This window comes from Camelus dromedarius, chromosome 10, assembly GCF_036321535.1.
Source record: "Camelus dromedarius isolate mCamDro1 chromosome 10, mCamDro1.pat, whole genome shotgun sequence".
Classification (NCBI taxonomy): domain Eukaryota; kingdom Metazoa; phylum Chordata; class Mammalia; order Artiodactyla; family Camelidae; genus Camelus; species Camelus dromedarius.
Genome location: NC_087445.1, coordinates 57,346,299 through 57,366,299, shown reverse-complemented (window position 1 = coordinate 57,366,299; position 20,001 = coordinate 57,346,299). Strand labels below are relative to the sequence as shown.

General features: G+C 49.1%; 1 protein-coding gene across 4 annotated transcripts in view; it reads left to right on the top strand.

Moving 5' to 3' along the window:
- The window catches only part of EPB41L4B (erythrocyte membrane protein band 4.1 like 4B), a 121,733-nt gene that overhangs the window by 48,443 nt on the left and 53,289 nt on the right, over positions 1-20,001 (top strand). For all 4 annotated transcript variants that reach the window (XM_064490384.1, XM_064490383.1, XM_064490385.1 and 1 more), the window contains exons 6-15: positions 213-265; positions 4,952-5,072; positions 6,133-6,220; positions 6,364-6,452; positions 6,753-6,822; positions 6,920-7,089; positions 9,289-9,398; positions 11,391-11,421; positions 14,596-14,629; positions 18,389-18,453. In XM_064490384.1, coding sequence (XP_064346454.1) covers positions 213-265; positions 4,952-5,072; positions 6,133-6,220; positions 6,364-6,452; positions 6,753-6,822; positions 6,920-7,089; positions 9,289-9,398; positions 11,391-11,421; positions 14,596-14,629; positions 18,389-18,453 — 831 coding nt within the window. The remainder of the gene's footprint in view (positions 1-212; positions 266-4,951; positions 5,073-6,132; positions 6,221-6,363; positions 6,453-6,752; positions 6,823-6,919; positions 7,090-9,288; positions 9,399-11,390; positions 11,422-14,595; positions 14,630-18,388; positions 18,454-20,001) is intronic.

Here is a 20,001-nt window from a genome sequence, read left to right as displayed (position 1 = left end):
ACCCTGTGATGAGAACTGACTTTGGGAAACATGGAGTGTAAGTCAGCTTGTTGCATTTTTTAACGTAGATAGCAAAAATAGAAGCCAGCAAGAACAGGTATCATTATCTAAATACCACTACTTTTTGAAAAATGATTTTAGTGATATTTTGCATGGTTATGAATATTAAAGTTCATATTTAGAGTTAATTTCTTTCTTTCTTTTTTTTCAAGATTGAAATGCCCATATGAAACAGCTGTGGAACTGGCTGCTCTCTGCCTACAAGGTATATTATTCTGTAGTGGTAATTAGCATTTTACAAGTTGGTGCTTTTCGTTTCAACAAATGAGCATCTACTGTGTGCCAGGCACTGTGCTCTGCTTTGGGGTACAAACGAATACGATACGGTCTCCATCCCCAAGTAGCTTGCGGTCCTGTGAGGACCCCATGGCAGGATCACAGACTCGGCATGTGCACACGGAGTGCAGTGTGGTTCCTTCAGGAACAGAGGCTTGCAGGAGGCTTGGAAGCAGAAGGCCCCTTGCAGGAAGGGTAGGTGGAGATGAACAGAGGAACCAAGGCACAGAGTAGAAAAGTGCAGAGAGGTACCAGCAGTTGAGTGGTGTCACAGGGTGAAGTTCAAGGAGCTGGAAAGGCGGGCGACCTTGACCCTGTTTGAAGAGCATGAACTTCATGCTGTCAGCCATGGTGCCTTTGAAGGTTCTTAAGAGGGAGGCAGGCCTGGTCAGATGTGCATTTTAGAAAGGCCACAGTGGCTGTGATAGGGAGAAGGGACTAGAGCAAGACCAAGATGGGCTGGGGGTGCAGTGAGGGGGTGTAACTGTAATCAAACGAAACTAAGGCTGGGAGTTAAACCCCCCACCCCCAAACAGCATCAAAGGCACAAGGAGGACCTGGTCATTAGACTTCAGTGTCAAGAAAGGAGTCAGTGATGACTCATAGGCTGTTACCAACATTTACAGCAAATAGGTAGAATTGGGCTCCAGTCGGGGAGACATCTGTGCAGGGTCTCTTGACTGAGAGGTGCCAGTGGGGCCTATGGTAGCTTCTTGAGTCTGTGGAGATCCGGCTCCATCAGGCAGGTCAGTCTGGACACACTGACAGCGGAGTCATCGGCATGTGGGTGAGAATTGGATGGTAAGAGGTTTGCCTGCATGACTGTCAGTGCTGGCTGTTCCATCCATGTGATGCACTGGTGGCTGTTTAAGATGCACCAGAAACACTTGCTGAAGTCTCCAGCACTAATTAAGAGGATACTGATGTGTGATTGCAGGGAAGGAGCTTCATCAGTGCGTCTGGTAGACATATGTTGTGGACTCGTTTACCAGTGTTCATTGGCTTCTGTAGGATAATGAGTTATGATGTATTCATTCATAATTACTAATTTTTTTTGAACGCCATAATAAGATTTGGCTTCTGGCTTTTGTATTTACCAAGTTTTACAAGTTGATCTAAGTCTTCAAATTATAAAATCAGTACATGCTTATTATAGAACGTCAGGACAACAGTCAGACAAGGAGAAGGGGGGGAGCACCACCGTCCTACCCACAGACGAGCAGTTTCTGACTATGAGTTTTGATTCTGATCAGAGTCATATCCAAGGGTTTTTATTATTTTTCCACTTGGTAATGTTAGTTAGTTATGTGTGTTTTGTCACGTTTATAGTCAGAAAGATGGTCTTTAATGGCTGCGGGTTACTCCCATTCCCTGATACTTCCATTCTGTAGCCACCTTTGATGTTTACCATCTAATGGGGACTTGGCCTAAAGTAGGTGCTCGGTAGGTACAGAATGAAGTTGAAGAGGCCTCCTGAGGACTTTGGTTGAAGGGGTGTCTGCCCATGTGATCTGAAGGCACTGGTGATGGAGGTGACAATATTGTCATCTGTAACCGTCTGTGTCAATGCAGTGCTAAGTGCTTTGCATCCATATTTTCCTGATACAGTGGTACCTGTGGTAAATGCCAGCAGGATGTGCGATGGCTATGGGAACTTGGACTGTCCTCTTTGGCCAAGTACAGTTTTCACCAACTTGCCAAGTAGCATCCACCCTGGTGTTTCTGAGTTGCTAGGAGGTCGTACCATCATGCTTGGTGATCCAGCAGTAGATGTCAGGGTGGAGTTAATGGAATGCAAGCATCCATGTCAGACCTGGGGCCATCAGTCCACCAGAAAGGTTTCTTCCTCAGGGCTTTGGCACATTGTCCTAGTGATTAGAGGACAAGGCACACATATCATTACCCTGCGAACCCCCTGCCCCGACCGGGGGTGATGAAGGCATCACCACACTGGCAAAGCCCAGCTCCAGGAGAACCATTTGCCTTGCCCAGAGCCGAGGCAGATGAAAATACCGGCTCTCTGTGAGCCCTTCTTGGAGAAATTACCTATCTGAGTTGGAACAACAACATTAGTGTAATTTAATTATGTCAGGTACAGATAAAAAGACTGAAGACTTAGACACAGAAATGGAGAAGTGCTGGTTACACCATCCCTCCATGCACCCTCCTCCCCCCCATCCCATCAGTACATGCTTCTCGTTCAGCCACAGAGAAGCCGGTTTGCCTCCGACTGTAAAGATGGCTAGAGCACCTCTGTGGGTTTGAAAAATGAAAGGTTGTGTGTCCTCCCAAGCTTGCGCCTTGAACACATTTTGCTGCAGTTGTCCTTGAATTAATGGTTCCTCCAGAGTTGTGATGCAGTGGCGCTGCTTGGAGGCCGTGCTCTTTTGAGAACTGATGTTATGGTTGATTTGAAGATTAATTCAGGCACAAAGAAAAAGAAGGGAGGAGGGAGAATGGGACAACCATTTCTTGTGTGTCCAGGATCTCATTTCATCTTCGTAAATTTTCATTTTGTGGGTAAGGTGTCAGAGACCCAGGGCAGTTAAGTGACTTGCCCAGATCACACAGCGAGTATATCGTAGCGTTTGGAGCCAAGCCCTCCTGTATCTGAGTTGTTTCCACCACATCCCACAACCTCCACCGCTGGGACCTTGGCTGCAGGATTTGAAGATGGAGTGAAGTGTCCTTTTACTGGCAGGTTCTTGGAAGGCAGGCAGCGTGCTCCCTCAGGTTGGGTGTGCCAGGCATCACTCAGGCTGCGTTAGTCCAGTGATGGGGAGGAGGGACACCAGCCCCGTTGCCCCATCTTGGGGGAACCTTGTTATTGGCTCCCCGCTCCTGCGTGTGATGGTGTCAGTGACAGAGCTAGTCCAGTCTTGTCCAGACACAACAGTAAACGTAGGGCTCACTTTGGCGCATGGGTGCAGGGTGGTTCAGATCAAGGAGCCCTCTTCCCAGACGGCCCCTCTAGCTTTGCCAGGTCCCCAACATTAGGGTGACGTCTTGGTCAGAGGTCAGCAGTGGCACTCAGCCTTGGGAGCCTAGCCCTGACCTTTTCTGGGCAAATATTTCCAGGACAGAATCTTCATTTGTGACTTTGCCCAAGGTACCAAGCAGCCACACACCAGACTACGTGGTGGCCTTAGGGGTGCCGTCCAGCTCAGAGTTACAGATGATGGCCTGCGGTCAGGTGAGGGGAAGGTCACTAGGTCCCCTCCCTGTGTCAGACACTGTCCCCTGCAGTCCTCCCACTGCCCCTCCGAGTTTGGTATTTCCGCTTCCTCTGTGCGCTCAGGGATTTTATCCTCTTCTGCAAGCCATCTGGAGTCCCTCTCCTGAAAGGTGGGCTCTGGGATTGTGACTCGGAAGCCAGTAGAAAGGGCTGCATGGTATGTAGTGAGTTGCTGTCACTGAGGGTGTTTGGTGTTTGGTATATTCTGGCTGGTCAGTTGGGCTGTTGTGTTAATCTGTGGTTCTCAAAGTATGTTCCCCGAGTCAGCGATGTCAGCATCACCTGGGAACTTGTTAGAAATGCAGGTTTTCAAGCCTATTCCACACCTCTGAATTCAGAATCTCTGGGGATGGGGGCCAGCGACGTTTTACCAAGCCCTCTCTGATGGGAAACCACTGTCGTAGATCAGTGCCTTTCAAGGTAACGTGGGCACCACCCTCCTGGGCATCTGGTGGAAAGGCGTGTTTTGCTCTAGGAGGTCCCAGTGGGGCCTGAGACTCTGCATTGTGAGCCAGCTCCTCTGTGATGCCCTCGCTGCTGGTCTGTGGACCTTACTTTGTACAGCAGGGTATTAGAGGTAATTAGAGGGAACAGCAAACAAGGTCTTAGGGGAACCTCTGGAGGATTCCTTTTCCTTCTAGGGTCTGCCTCCTGAGCTGCAAGGGTCAGGGGAGCGGGGAGAGTGGCCTCTCTCATTCATGTCCTGGAGGAGTGGGGTCTCCTGTGTCCTTGGGCCCTGTGTTCCCTGGGGCACTTGGCAAGAATGAGGACCGTGCGGCGGCTTCGGGCTTTCTGCCAGGATCGCCCCGTGGTGGTCCTCCTTTCTGCAGCCCCGGCTCCCCCCCAGTTTCTGCCTGAGTTGCCACAGTTGCTCCACAGCCCGCTCCCTCTCCTCTCTCGCTCCTCACGCCTCCCCTCTCCCTCCTGACAGATTTTTTTTTCCCCTGGATTCTGCCTGTACCGAATTCTTGATTGAGCCTCTCCAGCACTGCAGGCTCCGGGCTGCTGCTCCGACCCACCCTTTATGAGAGCCTTGTTCCATGGATGTTTCTGGGCAGGTCCTCCGTCGCTGCAACGGCCTTTTATTGCAGATTGAAGCTTTACAACTTTGTGGGGAAATGTAATCGGGGCCTCCCGGGGCAGGAGAAAGAGATGGGAGAGAGACAGTAATAACTGAGATGATGGTGTAGGGCTCAGTGGGGAGGGCGTTCGAGTGATTCACGGGGACTGTGAGTGTCCACTTGGGGACTGGGTGGGAGTTCAGTCCTCCTGCAGGGAGAGAGCTAGTTGTACACAAGGGGGCACGTGTGCTGTTCGCAGGCCGCAGTAACCGAAAGCATTCACTGTCTCCCGTTTTCCTCCCTTTTATGAAACCTGCAGCCGAGCTTGGGGAGTGCGAGCTTCCAGAACACACACCAGAGCTCGTGTCTGAGTTTCGGTTCATTCCAAATCAGACGGAAGCGATGGAATTTGATATCTTCCAGAGGTGGAAAGAGTGCAGGTACCTTGACGCGACCATCTGACATTCCATTCTACTTGTTTTGTGATAAATACACGTTTGCCAGCCTCTTGTATCTGCTGGTTGAGCGGCTCTGTCAGTGACCATGAATGTGCAGCTCTGGCTCTTCACGTCTCTCTCCCCTGTGCTCCAGTTTTCCAAAGGCCCATGCAACACCTCTCTCTGCAGAGATATACAGTGAAAACCAAGCCATATTCCTGTTTCTCTCTCTGAATTACAGGGGCTGGTCCTGATTTGCTCATTGCTGCCAGGGACACCACTGCCATCCTCCCTCCTAAGGAAGGCAGCGGGGGTTGAGGGTGCTGCCTTGATCCAGCCTGCACATCTGGGCCTCTGTCCATGGTCCAGACTGCTGGAGCAAACCCTTTAGAAATGTGCCCTGTGGTCTCTTGTGGGGACACTTGTATCTGAGACCACGTGTTGTACAGTGTTGTATCTCAGGACACGTGGTCACCACTGCCAAATCCAGCCCTATCGTTTATCACTTGGTTTTTCCTCTTTGGCCCCCCTGTGTCGACACCCTAGACTAGCAGTTTTATGCCTGCCTGGACTACCCGTGCCACCTCTCCTCCAACCCAGCCCATCTTCCCAAAACACTGCCTGTATCCAGTCACCCTTGAACTCAGAGACTGCAGGGTTTCCCGTTGTCCCACGGTCATTCTGACTCTTTTGAAAATGGAAGGTGACATTAGTGCATTATCACTGTGCATACCCACTGAAATGTAAAAATATGTGGCCATAGAGTCATCCTGCCACACCCCCCATACTCCCTAGCCCCCATCCTCCCAGCCTTTTTCCTTTGCACGGACACGCACATATGCACACACCCAGTCGTTTCCCTGAGTGCTCATATCGTAAGCACTGCTCTGCCCTCTTTCTGTTCAGTGAGCAGTCTGTTCTCAGAGGTCGTGTTGTGTTGATGTGAATCGGTGTCCCCCCTTCCTTTACCTGCCACAGAGCATCCCTTAGCGTGGCCGCGCCCTTCAGACTCCTGTGGGTGTACGCACTGCAGTTCACATATGTCTCCGTTGGTTTCTCTAAGGGGAAAGAGCCCTGCCCAGGCGGAACTCTCCTATCTGAATAAAGCGAAGTGGCTGGAAATGTATGGGGTAGACATGCACGTTGTCAGGGTAAGCACTGTGTGTGTTTAAGTAATTGGGTTTCCCTGTGAACCGCGTGCAAACCAAGTAACGCGGTGAGAAAACTGTTTTGCATTCTGCTCTGTGACGACCTGTTAGAACCCTCTACCGACTGTGCCTTCGTTTATTTGTAGGGAAGAGATGGCTGTGAATATTCTCTTGGACTGACCCCGACAGGCATATTAATCTTTGAAGGAGCTAACAAAATAGGCTTATTCTTTTGGTAATTTAGTTTTGTCCTATATTGAAAATGTCTTTTCCTATTTTGTGGTGGAATTATATGTGATGGGTGATTATCGAGGGATATTGGCAACCCCCAGATTCATTTTCAAAAACGCACATGCTCTGGCGTTTGTGGGTGTGTGACAAGGGCAGTGGTACTTCTGGATAATCACACTTAGATGAATGAGATGAATGATTTCTTTAGCAAATCTAAGCTTAACCAGTAGAAAGGAGACTGCTGTGTGGTGTGTAGATGGCGTTCCTGCAGGCTGTACTTTTAAAGTGCTGTCTCTCTGACCAGGCCGAAAATCACCAAAATGGATTTTAAAAAGAGCAAATTGACTCTGGTGGTGGTGGAGGATGATGACCAGGTAAGCCTTGCCCCCGCTTTTCCTCCTTGCTGCGGACAGTCTGGCATCGGTGTTGCCAGCCCCCGAGTAACCGGGAGCCCCGTGCTTCGCCTCCCAGGGCCGGGAGCAGGAGCACACGTTCGTGTTCCGGCTGGACAGCGCCAGGACCTGCAAGCACCTGTGGAAGTGCGCCGTGGAGCACCACGCCTTCTTCCGCCTGCGGGCGCCGGGCAACAGCAAGTCCAGCAGATCAGACTTCATCAGGCTGGGGTCTCGCTTCAGGTTCAGGTGGGCGCTGCTCTACACCCCCCGGTCACGTGTCTGGAAGGGGAGTAGCCGTGATGCTTTTGGTGAATGGAGCAGTGGGTCTGCGTCCAGAGGCTGGAGGTGGGCATCCCGTCTTCTGTCTTAACATCTGACCTTTCATGGAATCGCTGAAGCTCTTTGGCCTCTGTATCCTCATTGATAAAATGAGGCTAATAACAAAATTATTAAGAGCTGACGTTTATGCTGTTCATACAGTAGACACTAGCCACAGGTGGCTATTTAGATTAATTAATGTGAAATACATTTAAAAATGTGATTCTCGGGTCTCACTAACCGTGCTTCAGGTGCTTGGGACAAATGAGACGGGTGGCTACCATACTGGGTAGTGCCAACGTAGAACACAGGCATCGTTTTGGAAAGTTCTGTTGGCCACACTACACTAACTAGAGTTTCTGATGTACCAACTCGTAGTTCTCCCAGCAGCCTTACTAAGGTAGGTCCTTAGATTATCCCCGTTTTACGAATAAGGGAACTAGGACCGGGGGGTGGTTACATAATCTGCCCAGAGTCACAGCCAGTCAGTGATAGGGCCGATTCAACCCCAGGCAGTCTGGGTCTTATATCTTATTTTTTAAATGCTACCCTATTGCCTTTCACATGCCAACATCAAGAAATTTGGTGGGGAGAGGGTACAGGTCAGTGGTAGAAGGCATGCCTAGCATGCACAAGGTCCTGGGTTCAATCCCCAGTACCTTCATCAATGAATAAATGAGTAAGTAAGTAAACCTAGTTACCCACCCCCCCAAAAATAATAATAATAATGATGATGATGATGATGATGATGATAAAAAGAAATTTGGTGATAATTAAGAATGAGAGTGGATGTCAACATGTGTGTGAGTGACCCAGGTTCACAGAAATATTTAAATCTGAAAAGATCCTAAAGAAAGAATTTATTCTGATCTTTTTACTTATGATTCTCAGACCATGTCTCTCAAAGTGCGTGAGAACTACCAGGGTGTTTGTTTAAAGTGAGTATTTAGGACTTGACCTAAGACCTTTGTAAATCAGAATCTCTGGGTGCGCACGTGTGCGTGTATGAATAAGGCCTGGGAATGTGTATTTTAAGTGCTCTCCCAGGATGGATTTCTGAGGCGTGTTTACAGATCTGAGAATTGCTGTTACAAGATCTAAAACTTCACATGGTTTCATAACCTCTGCCCACACATGGCATGTCCTTGAACTCTATTTAAAATGCCAAACGATTTGCTCCTTTCAAATTTTTCTCCAGTGCAAGGAAGTGGCTGTGCACTTGTGTTTCAAGGATTCTTTTGTCGGAATGTATTTTTAAACGCCGCAAAAGGGAGTGGGGGGACCAAGTCCTTTCTGAGAGAGAATCGACTTACAGGTCCTGCAGATGATGGAAAGTGTCCTAACTGCAAAGGCTTGCAGAGACATCGCACGTGTGCTGAGGTCTGCCCTGTCTCCCAGGAGGCAGGAGGACTGTGGAGGTGGTTGCCCAGGCAGGCTTTTCCATCTTAGGAAGAAACTCCTGTGGGGTTTGGCCCAGCCCTGGCTCCCTTCTGCTCTTTGAGGACAAGAGTAAGAAGGGAGGGGAGTTTGGAGAAGAGGCTGCCCCTGGGGGCACTTAAAGCAGGTGGCATGTGGTTCCTTCCATGTGCTAGATCATAAACCAAGGGTGCTGGAACGAGGCAGTGATAGATCACACGAAGACAGCGTGACCTCCTGGACTGCAGCTAGGTGTCAGGCTGATTGAAAGCCTTAGTGAAAGCAGCCATGTTTTCCTTAGCATGGCAAGGAAAGCCAAGGTTTAGTTAAGTGGTCATTGATAACCGCCTTTTAAAAGAGTTAAATGTCTACCTAATGTTTTATGAAAGGTTATTTTATGTGGGCATTGGTATTCTCTTAGTCAGATGTTGCAGGTATTCAACCTGCTTGGTTTGTGCAGTCAAAAGGCCAGTACTTAAATTGCAGGTTTTGTCCTTCGGTGGAAATATAATACAGCCTGGACTTGGCAACAGTGTGTTTATTTCCAAATGGAAGGCTAACTTTAAATTTAGTGTGTGTCTTTACCAAACAGAGTTCTAGATATGCTGAAATTTACATTGGAGCGCTTGGAAATAACAGTTCACTTCTGAGTACGTCTAATGCACTGGCGCTCTGATATTGGAAGCATGCAGTGATATATTTGCTTTCCAGTGGGCGCACGGAATATCAAGCTACACATGGCACCAGGTTACGAAGAACCAGCACCTTTGAGAGGAAGCCTAGTAAACGCTACCCATCCCGGAGACATTCGACATTCAAAGGTGGTGTGCTTTTCATTCCGTCTTGGAATTTCACATTATGGTTTAGTTGGTTAAGCCCCAGGGAGCGTGGTGCAGCAGTTTTTGAAGGAACTTTCTACCGTCCTCTGTCATTCTGGAGCTTTCAGCAAAACTCCAGCGGGATTGTCTCGGTGGAGTTGGGCCACCCTCACCATCCACTGTCTTTAGTCTTTCCCTCCGGGTATGTTCATTTCCTTCTCCCCCTTTTCCGTATTTCTTTTCTTGCGCCTCCTCACTTCTGTTGGACCTGGGGCCTCAGGGATGTCTATAGGTAAACATGTTTCCTGCCTGTGGAAGGACAGTCCCTTCTCTCTGCCATCTTCCAATTTTAAGTGGGGACATCAGTCTCGTGCTAACTAGAATCGGACCACGTAAGAGCAGAACCAGAACTGTCAAGTTCTGGGCTCGGGTCCCATGGCCAGTCCAGACACACTCTGCCCATGAATTTAGCTGGACCCCAGGATGCTTGCCTCTGCCCCCCTTTCCAGAACTCCCTGAGCTTTGTCTGTGACTTTGCACCTGTATGAGGCCTGGTACCCAGTACAGCTTCAGTCAGTAGGTGAGCAAGTCGGGCTCATTTCTGTTTACACCGGCCCCCAGATCCCATCTCCTAGCTCCCTGTGCCCACATTTGATTGCTTCTCCACTCAGGACTTCTTGTTCAGCTCTAAGGTGCTTGCTCTTTTGTAACAGGGCCTGTGTACTCTCGCCCCCCACCCCCACCCCTCCTGGGCATCACTACTCCTAGTGGCCATTCCGTATGTTTTTCTTGAATAACTAAGGATGCGATGGGCCTCTGTGGGGCCTGGCACCTATGCTTTCCTATTCTGGAATCTCTAATCTTGTGTTCCCCACTGTTTCCTTCCTTTTTAAACCAACAATGCAATAGCGTGGTAGCCAGAAACTCTCTAAAGCCATTCTTGGCTGCTTGCATGGGGGCAGAAATACCCAGAGCCTGGAGAATGTGGCCTCCCCTTCAAGAGAGACCAGAGGTCGAGATGGTGGGGTGTGTGCCCAGGGAGGGTGACAGGTCAGTGAAGGGTGATTGATTGCAGGAACTGGGAGCAGCGAGTGATGGGGCGGTGGGAGGAGGGGATGCGAACTCTCTGTGTCCCAAGGGCTGTGTTCACCTCCCTGCAGAGCATTATGCTTGTGCGTGTAGCCGTTGGGTCAAAGCTTCCTAGAAACACCCCAGTATAAGGAAGAACTTTCTGATGGGGCTGTCCAAAGACAGCGCTCTTTCAAGACAGCAGTGAGCACCCAGGCCCTGGAGGTTGTGTGAGTGCAAAGGGAAAGGTTCCTCGGTGCGGCTGCTGCATGGGCAACGGGGCTTGACCCCCAAGGTAGCCTCAGTTCTCTTCCAGACTCCACTTCTCCAGCCTCCTTCTTGGTCTCCATCCTCTTCTCCTCCTTTATTTTACTGACATTTTCTACAACCAGAGTTCTGGCATCTTTGTGAAACTATTCATGATTTTCCATGCTCCAGTTTTTAAAAAACAAAACGGAATCTAGATAAATAAGTTCCACCTCTGTCCATGGTCCGTCCCGCAGACTCATCCCCCGGCTCCAGTCAGAAGCCTCTGCCCTGCACTCCCCAGCACAGATTCACGCTTGTATTTCAGCCTTTATCATCACCTTATGCTGTTTTCGATTTTACGCGCCCCTCTGTCTCTGTGTGAAGACTGTGAGCTCCTTGAGAGCAAGGACTGTCCTGTCTCTGCATCCTCCAGCTCCTGGCCCTGGGATCAGGCTCCGTGAGCCTTTTCTGAGTGAATTGGAGGCGGGTGGGGGGCACAGAGGAGAGGCTCTTCCTCTGGAAAGGAGAAGTAGCAAGGTGAAGATTTCTGCCCACTGGGGTCAGGGCTGCTCTGAGATCCCAGAGATCTCTTCCCTGGTCATTGGTAAAAAGTGGTAGAAATGGTAGAAAGTGGTAAAGCTCTCTAAGGAGTCACACTTTTCTGTTTTTCCTTTAAAGCAAGCAACCCAGTGATAGCAGCTCAGTTCTGGTAAGTGCCCCCAGACTCTGGGGATGGCTCGAATTAATTGTATTTATTTGCAATGTTGAGTTTTTCCTGAATACAGTGCAATCACAGAGTGAAGACCTGACGGTCTGTCCCTCCCCCACCTTCCCTGCTGCCTGGCTATGCCGTCCGCCTGGCTTTTAATAAGTACACAATAGAATGTTCCAAGACGGTTTGTTTTTTTTGGAAAACAGAACTTCTTTGTTTGAGTGGCTTTGCGCTTTGTTTATTGGAGCAGTGGGTGATGAAGGTCATAGGAATGTGTATGGCAGGGGACAGTGGCATTGCAATGATGGTAAAGAAAGGCCGTGCTCTTGAGCAAAAGCTCCCAGGAAACAAAAGCTGGATTTGCTCAGTGACGTGCGGGATTTATGTCATACAATGTAGAAGGCCTTTCTCAAACATCTAGTCAAATTGCTGCAGGAACAGAACTCATTGCAAGACTAGAACTCTAGCACAGGTGTTGGCAAACATTTCCTGCAAAATGCCAGGCAGTAAATACTTTAGACGTCACCCGCCCTGCTGTCCCTTTCAGGACTGCTCTGCCCTGTGTCCGGAGCACCAGAGCAGCATGGACAGTATGTAAACACATGGACACACCTGTGTTCCAATTAAACTTTACTCACACGCGGGTGGGCAAGGTTTGGCCCATGGGCCTCGGTTTGCCACCCCCTTCCCCAGCACAGGTGGCTTAGATCTTTCCTGTACTTTGAACTCACCTGCTGAGCTGTGAGGCAGGGGGCGGGGGCCCTCAGCCAGGCCACACCCCAGGGTGATGCAGTCAGTCTCTGGGGTGGGACCCAGGCGTCTGTGGGTTTAAAGCTCCCAGGCGAGCCCAGTGTGCGGCCCAGTTGAGAACGCCGTCCCGCCTGGCGTGCACCTGTCCTCCTCTCTCTGAAACAATTGTTTCCTTGTGTGAATTGTGACTTTGTGCACAGCTGTCATGCTGGAGAATCACAGACTACATTTGTTTCGGCCCTTGTGTCCAGGCTTCAGCCACTGGTAGCCCTGTTTAGTTAGCCTCTGGTCATCGCAGGCCCGGGTCTCAGGCTGCCAGGGAGAGTGGTCTCTGTGATCAGCACAGCTCGGTGGGCCAAGGCCCTGGAGGGCGGGCGGAGCACGGCACGTGGAGGAGTGGGTCAGTGATGGGAGCACTGACCCCGGAATCGGGAGGCCTCCTGCCCAGCCCCACCGTGGCGCCAACCCAGCTCTGGGGCCTCCTTTTTCTCATCTGAGAACAAAGTGGGTGGGCTAGATCAGTGTTCTTTTCAAACTTTTTTAGCCTCTGATTCCACCCCTCTCCCCAAAGAAACCGGACATGGAAGCCCAACACAGAGAACAGAAGTGGGGCTGCTGGATGACGTGGAGCAGGGAGGGGAGGGTGGGGCTGGCACCTGCTCAATGCCCCCACCCCCCCCAGGTAGTCCCAGGACTCCTCCAAAGACCCCCAAGGTCCTGGAGAACATAGCGGGCCCCTTGCATCACACAGCGGGAAACTCGTGTGTCTGGTTCCACACACTACCTGCTGTGCCATTCGGCTGGGGGTCTGGGTTCAGTTCTCAGCATCTCATAAAGGTCCCAAGGGTCCTGTTGAACTGCTGTGCATCACACTTGGCCCCCCCGAGGATGGGAGGAGGTTGCAAGGTTCCTCCATGGGTTAAGTTTAGGCCCACAAGGGTCCCTGTTTCCAGGATCCCTGTGGCGGGTGGTATGCTAAAAGTATCTTCAGCTCTCTCTGCCCTGTCAGCATGTCTTGCTTTTAATTCTCAGGGGCTTGTGAGTTACAGTCTTTCTTTCCTTTGCTCTCTAAGGAAGCGATTGTTTTTCCCTAATAAAATTACATTTTCCTCTTAGCACCTAGTGGAGATTATATATATTGGGAACCAAAACAAACTAAAAGAAACAACAACAACAAAAAAAACAAACTCCACCAAAAAAAAAAAAAAACCAAAAAACACCACCAACCCCAGTATATATACCCTTTAGGAACAAATGAGCTAATAATCACTGTTCGCAGCTGTTCAGTTGCTCTTCACAGCCTGTGGGGTCCCGGGGCGGGTGGGATTGCTGTGGGAGCCAGGGATGAAATTGTGCTCTGGGCTGAAGAGATGATGCCAGAAAAAGCACCTTGCTGAAAACTTAGCCCTCCTGCTGAAATGCTGCGGCCGGGGGCGAATGTGGCCCAGAGCTGGCCCTCTCTGAAAACTGGAACACAGAGCTCCTTAGGCCCCAAGCAGGATTGAAAACCATGGCATGTTAACCTCTCATTGTTGGGGAAGTGGGAAACCTTGATTTTGAACACGCCGCCCCAGCAGCATAGCCCAGTGATCGTGCCAGGTTGGTTTGTGGTTTCTCTGGCAGATGCCAAGCTTGTACATTGTGTTTTGCACCAACCTTCTCCATTCGTACTTTTCACAAAAGCAGTTATATGTCACGTTCCATCCTCAGGCCTTCAGAGAGCCAGCTTGGCTTAGCAGTAAGAATACAGGCCTTGGGGTTGTGCAGGTGTTGGGTCCGGCCTCGTTGCTGCCGTGGACTAGCCAGCAAGTGTCCTAAATTCTCTGTTAGGCAGTCATTCCTTTATCTATGTAATGAGGTGGTGATGTTTATTGACCTCATAGCCTTGTTGCGTGGATGAAATAATAATGCATGTGAAGCTCCCAGAACAGAACCTCATATGGAGTGAGCATTCCAGGGTGGTGGCCAGATGATGGCAGTGTTGTTGAGAGCAGTGGGACCCATAGTGGCGGGTGCTTGGAAGGGGCTGGTGGCTCTCCCTTTAGCTGGAGAGAGCTCTGGGCATCCCTGGAGCTGCCTGGTATTGTGGGCCACCCAGCGATGCCAGAGCAGACCTGGAATGGGGACAAAAGTTACTTGGTTTACCCAACTGAAATGACCTCTTTTTCACCACCAAAACCTCACATCACAAATAGGATTCTGAAATATTACCTGCGTGTTTCTGTTTGTGAGCTCTAATGTGACGAATGAGAGCTGCTGTTTCTTATATGTTCATTTAAGCTGCCAGTAACCAAGAAGGGTATTCATAAAAGTTGCTAACAGAGTAGCTAGCTCCTAGGATTAGTTTACGACTGTTAAATAAATCAGTAATAACACCACTTTACCACCTGTTACATTACAATCTTTCTTTTCTCTTTTTAGCTCTAAAACAAATCCTGAAGTCCATAATTACCAGGTGAGCTATTGCTTTGAAAGGTTTTCATGTCATGCTTCTAAAAGTGTCTACATTTTCCACCCTGAGCCGTCATTATGCTTATAATCAGAGTTTGAAGAAATAACAACAGTACATGGTTTTTTTGAGAAAACCGTGAGAGCCTTCTCCCCTGACCCCTGCTTCCTCCTAGTCATCGGCACTGCCTGGTTTTCTTAACCTTGTCCCCTGGCAGACAGCAGGGACATATGTTCTAAGTTGCTGGTGGTCAGATACAGCCTCTCGGGAGCACTCAAGTGAGGCCGTTTTTGGTTTTGTTTTTTGTTTTTTTTTTGGCCAGGTGTGTTCAAGGCCCAGGGAACATGAGTCTCTGGAGATGTGCCTCCAGGAAAGGTTGTCTTGGTCATGTGTTTGGGAAATGCTTCATTCCCTTCTTGGATCTTATGGTGCCCACTGGCGTGTCAAATACCGAGAAATCCTTCAAGGAAGACATTTTTTGTTTGTTTGTTTAAATCCAGCATTTCCCCAAATCATTTGACTATTGGACAACCTCCCTACCACAAAAAAAAAAAAAGCTAGCCTCCCCGCCACTTTCTTTTGGTGGTGTATCCATCAACTTTAGTGGAGCAGTGGTTTCTAGAACCTACTTTGTCAAGCATCGTGCTGGGCCTGTTGCCTGCGGAAGGAACAGAGAGGTTTCCGTGGCTGGTGTCCTGCCTTTCACAGGATGGCCGGTCAGCCCCCTGCCTCGCCCCCCGACAGAAACAGACACAGACACACACGCACACACTCATACATGCACACACACACACGCAGCCCGTGGGTAGCTCTCGCTGGCCTTCCACAGCCTTCTACTCCCTGGCTCCGACTTAACCTTCCTATGCTTATTGTCCCCACGCCTCATCACACATCATATGTTCATTTCTTAGAGAATCACATCACTGTGTCCTCGTGATGTTTTCCCACTGCTCCTTTGCCCGTGCTTGTGTGCCTGGAAGCCGTCCCCTCCACAGAGCCTTCTCTGACCCTCTTGATTGGAAATCACTGGCACCAGTGGTTCTCAAACCAGCTGCACAGTAAAACCATCAGGCAGGTTTTAAGAAAATAGCCAGTACTTGGGCCTCAGCCTGGACTGACTGAATCAGAAACTCACGGGTGGATGGGATCTGGGTATCGGAGGGCTTCAGTGCCTCTAAGGTGGTTCTGATGAGCAGCCTGGCGGGGGCCCTGGATTGATGATGTGTCCTTGGCTTCCTGGGTTGTCATGTTCTTAGAGGTGGAATTTGTGTCTGAGGACCCCCTAACTTGGGGCCAGCTTTTTTGTGCTGGGCAGGTGTGACTGTCCAGGGGACACTCCTCTCCCAGGTTTCTGTGCCCTGTCATCAGTCCGGTTCTGAATGTCGCAAGTAATGACACTACTCCATGACGAGTTCACTTTGGAGCCTTATTCTTATGTCTCTTCCTGGATCTTCTGATACTGGAGATATGAATTCCTTAGATGGGGAGGGACCCCAATGTATGTTCTCTTTATGAGGACTCCAAATTACGTTTCAGGAGGATTTTGTGATACCGTCTTCCGTATGTGAACTCTTACTCCCAGTGTGCAGAACCTGGACGTGACTTCCGAGTTGTAGGGCATAATGTGTAAAAGATGCTTTGTACCTGGTAAGGGAAAGGCTTGGTTTCCCAGTCTCCTCGCCTTCTTTGGGTTCTTGAGTTGTGTTAGTCACAGATGTTTTTTCTTTTTCTTCTTTTTTTTGACTTTGAGGAATTTTAAGTGTAAGTGGCTGGAATGTTGTTGATGGGTGATTAGTGCTTAAAGGGGAGAAAAAAATAAAAACAAAAAACATTCCCAGCTCAGTGCTGCCCCTTCCCCTGACGTCACCCTTCCAGCCCGGCAGGTGCGCTCTCGTGCTCTGCAGCCTCTGCTCAGGGTGAACCCTGATGCCTCTGTTCATTGAAGTCAAATCCGCGAAAGCTGTCACCTGGGTGTTGTCCTTCTCTTAACATCCTTGGCAACCCCTGGTCCTCTGCTCTTTGCCAGTCTTAGAGGAGCCGTGTTGCTCTGTCAAGGTTTGGGAGTAAATTGACCGGGAAGGGAACATCCTGAGAATTGGCCTGATAAGCATCTGAGTGCTTAGAAAGGTTTCAGGGAAGACAGTATTGTAGCACTGATGTCACTCTGAGCTCAGCAAGCTTGGCCAGCTGCAGAGGATGGGTGGCTGTGTTTTCTGTGAGAGCGCTACTGGCCTTTGGGAGGGGACACTTCTTCATAATTTGGGGCTGTCCCTACAGTTACAGGAGGTTTAGCTTCCCTCTTCTCTGCCCCAGAGTTACAAGTAACCCTTCAGGCGTTGTGACAAGCAGAATTGTACATACCTATTTCCAGTTGTCCCCAGGGGGCGTGACTACCCTGGTTAAGAACCCTGGGGGTTAACATTGAAAAATACTCCTTGACAGCTTGAGAAAGTGAATAAATTACCAAAGGAGACCAAGGAAAGTTCTGGAATGTGCAGGTCTTTATGAATAAGGTGCTCACCTCTCTCCAGTGCATCTGATCTGGTTGTGTTTGATGACAAGGACTGTAGAATAGAAGGCCCATTTCTATGCTAGGTTATTCTCTTTTGTTGAAGACCCAGTTGGTGGACCCTCATTTGGGGCGTGGCCGTGTGACCAAAACACCTAAAACAGTTCAGCTTTGGGCGAGTCATCTGTCAACTCTCTGGGTTTCTGTATCCCCTGAGAGAGAAATGCGAAGAGCCTATTTCTGGGAGAGTCCAGAGATGTTTGCTGCAGGTGCCCCTTTCCTGCAGGGTGTCCTCTGGGGGCCGCGGACTTGCTGGCGGGCGTCCTTGAAGGAGAGTGGCCACTGGAGTGCAGAAAAGGCAAGGAGGGAAGCTCAGGTCCACGGAAACCGGACAGAGTTGCTGCGAATTTTTCATAATAGAGAATGAGCTTCTGCTTATTAATCAAAACAGAGGGAGGGAGAAGAAATAATTTAAAGAATAATGGTGGCAAGACTGTAGTAACTTAAATGCCAGGAGAGCCTAATTTGCCCCTTAGAGAAAGTTCAGCCTTGAGAAGGCCCAGGGCTCCTGGCAGTTTTAGGGCTGCTGCCCTCTGCAGGCCAGAAGTGGATTGGCAGCCTGCTCCCCACCCACGTCCTACTTGGTTTCACCCTTGGTCGTTTTGTGTTACCGGTCCAGATCCATTTTCTCACCTTAAAATTGACGAATTACATCCTTCCTTATGTTTTATGAGGATAGTAGTGCTCTGGGTGGTTTGAGGTTTTATTTGTTTGTTTTGAGGGGGACGTGTTTTGCTTTGGATCACATTTTAGAAAATGATTTTATGGCTTAAACATTGGAGAAGGAAAGATCTCTCCCACCGTCCTGCAGCCTTGACATTCCCCTGTTCAGTTCTCGTCTGTTTGCAGGTATAACTATTTACGCACAGATGTCATCATTTTCAGCGATGACAAAAATTGTTTCTGAAGAATAAATTAACCTCCCTTCTCCCCATCTCTCTGGCACCTTCCGTCGGTTCCCTTGGGAGAGGTGAATACTGGTCTGGCCGGGCGCTCTGGGGACCCTTTCAAGGCACATGCTTTCCCCCTTCTTCCGAGGGCAGCCCCCCAGCCTTTGTCACGGGGGCAATGTGATATCCTGGGAAGTGTTGGCTTCCCCAGGTTGGTGTTCAGTGACAGCCTCTCCGTCCACAGCCAGTGAAGACAATTGAAATCCAAAGGTCATCGAATAATCGAGTTTGGTATTTTATTTCTAGCCTCAGTATCATCCCAATCTCCACCCTGGCCAGCCCCGGTGGCATCCTCACTCTCCAAACATAAGGTAAGTGCTTGGGCTCGCGGAGCTGTCCTTTCTCAAGCTCTCCTTTTCTGCTTAGTTCTGAATTGAAATTCGGCGTCAGAAACAACTGTTTAATGAATTGCCTTGTCCTGGCAGAGATTAATAATTTGCAAAGCCAGAGAAGCCAGCTATAACTTACTGAAGTTATGCTTTATGGAATAAAAATGAACTGGGTGATGAGGATGTTTGGTTTTTTGGTCATTCTGACTGACCTCAGATATTTTGGGTTTGGTTTTTATGTTTGAAATGTTACTTAAAATTTCTAAGTAACATTTTCCTATCCTGAGAATTCATTTACTAAAAATGTGACCAAAGCTTGGGAATTTTTGTTGTGGGTTTTTTAGAAAAGACTTTTTTTTTTTTTTTTTTCAGAGATGGGGTGGGAGGTTGCTTTCTATGTCGATGGAGCTTTTTCTAAACCCAGGGGGTCAGTAAACTTTTTTCTGTAAAGGGCCAGATAGTATTTTTAGCTTTGTGGTGTCTGTCACAGCTGCTCACCTCTGCCACTGTAGCAGCCACAGACAATACAGAAATCATGGGTGTGGTTGTGTTCCCGTGAAACTCATTTACAAAAAACAGGCCGTGAGTGGGACTTAGGCTGAAGGCTGTGCTTAACCACCTCTGCCCTAACTTACTGCAGTCCTCCTAAGTAAACTGGCACCTGCCTCGGTGCTTTTATGGTTAGACTTGAGAGTTTTTTTCATGCCAGCTTTGTAAAGGCAAGCGTTCCTTTTAAGATTTGAATTTCAGATCAGTCTTAATTGGTGTTTATGTGTGAGGCTCTTTCAGGAACATACTTGGTGAATTCAGTTTGCATAAAGTTATTTCTTGTTGAGATTGCTAGTCTGACTCCCTGAGAAGGTGCAGTGAATGGAGTGATGGAAATAAACCCATTTAGAGCAAGGCAGGCGAGAGCAGTTCGTTCCTGATAGTTCGTACGAGGTTTGCTGGGGCCCCCATGGGACAACAGTGCAGCTGATCCTAGGCATTTGACATTCGTGTAACTTTTTTGCAGCAAGTTAGACTAGTGAAGTTAATACTTCTAAATGTTTCCTTTCCGTATTTCAAAGGCCCTTTCTTTTCCAGTCATGAGACCCAGAAGAGTTTCACATAAAGGCTTTTTAAATCAACCTCATTTTTACAAAATGTAGCACTTATTTTTGCCTGTTTTACATCTGTTTCATTGCGAGGCAGACCTAGCCCGGCGCTTCCCCACGGGAATGCTCGGCAGGCTGGACCAGTGCTGCTCGCAGGTGGCCCCGCTGCCTGGCTGCGTCATTGGCGCCTGGGAGCTTGTTAATGCAGTCCCAGCCCCACCCCAGACCTACTGGATCAGAATCTCTGGGGGTGGGGGCCCACCTAGCATATTGTGTTTTATCAGGCTCCCCAGATGAGAACTATTTAGTCCAACACTTTTGCAAAATGCTGCGTAAGGCATTCACAGCATTCACAGTATATGTTCACGCGGCAACAGCCCTGAGAAGTCCTGTAGAACGGGAACCTTTTTCACCATCAGCTAGCTTTCCCCAG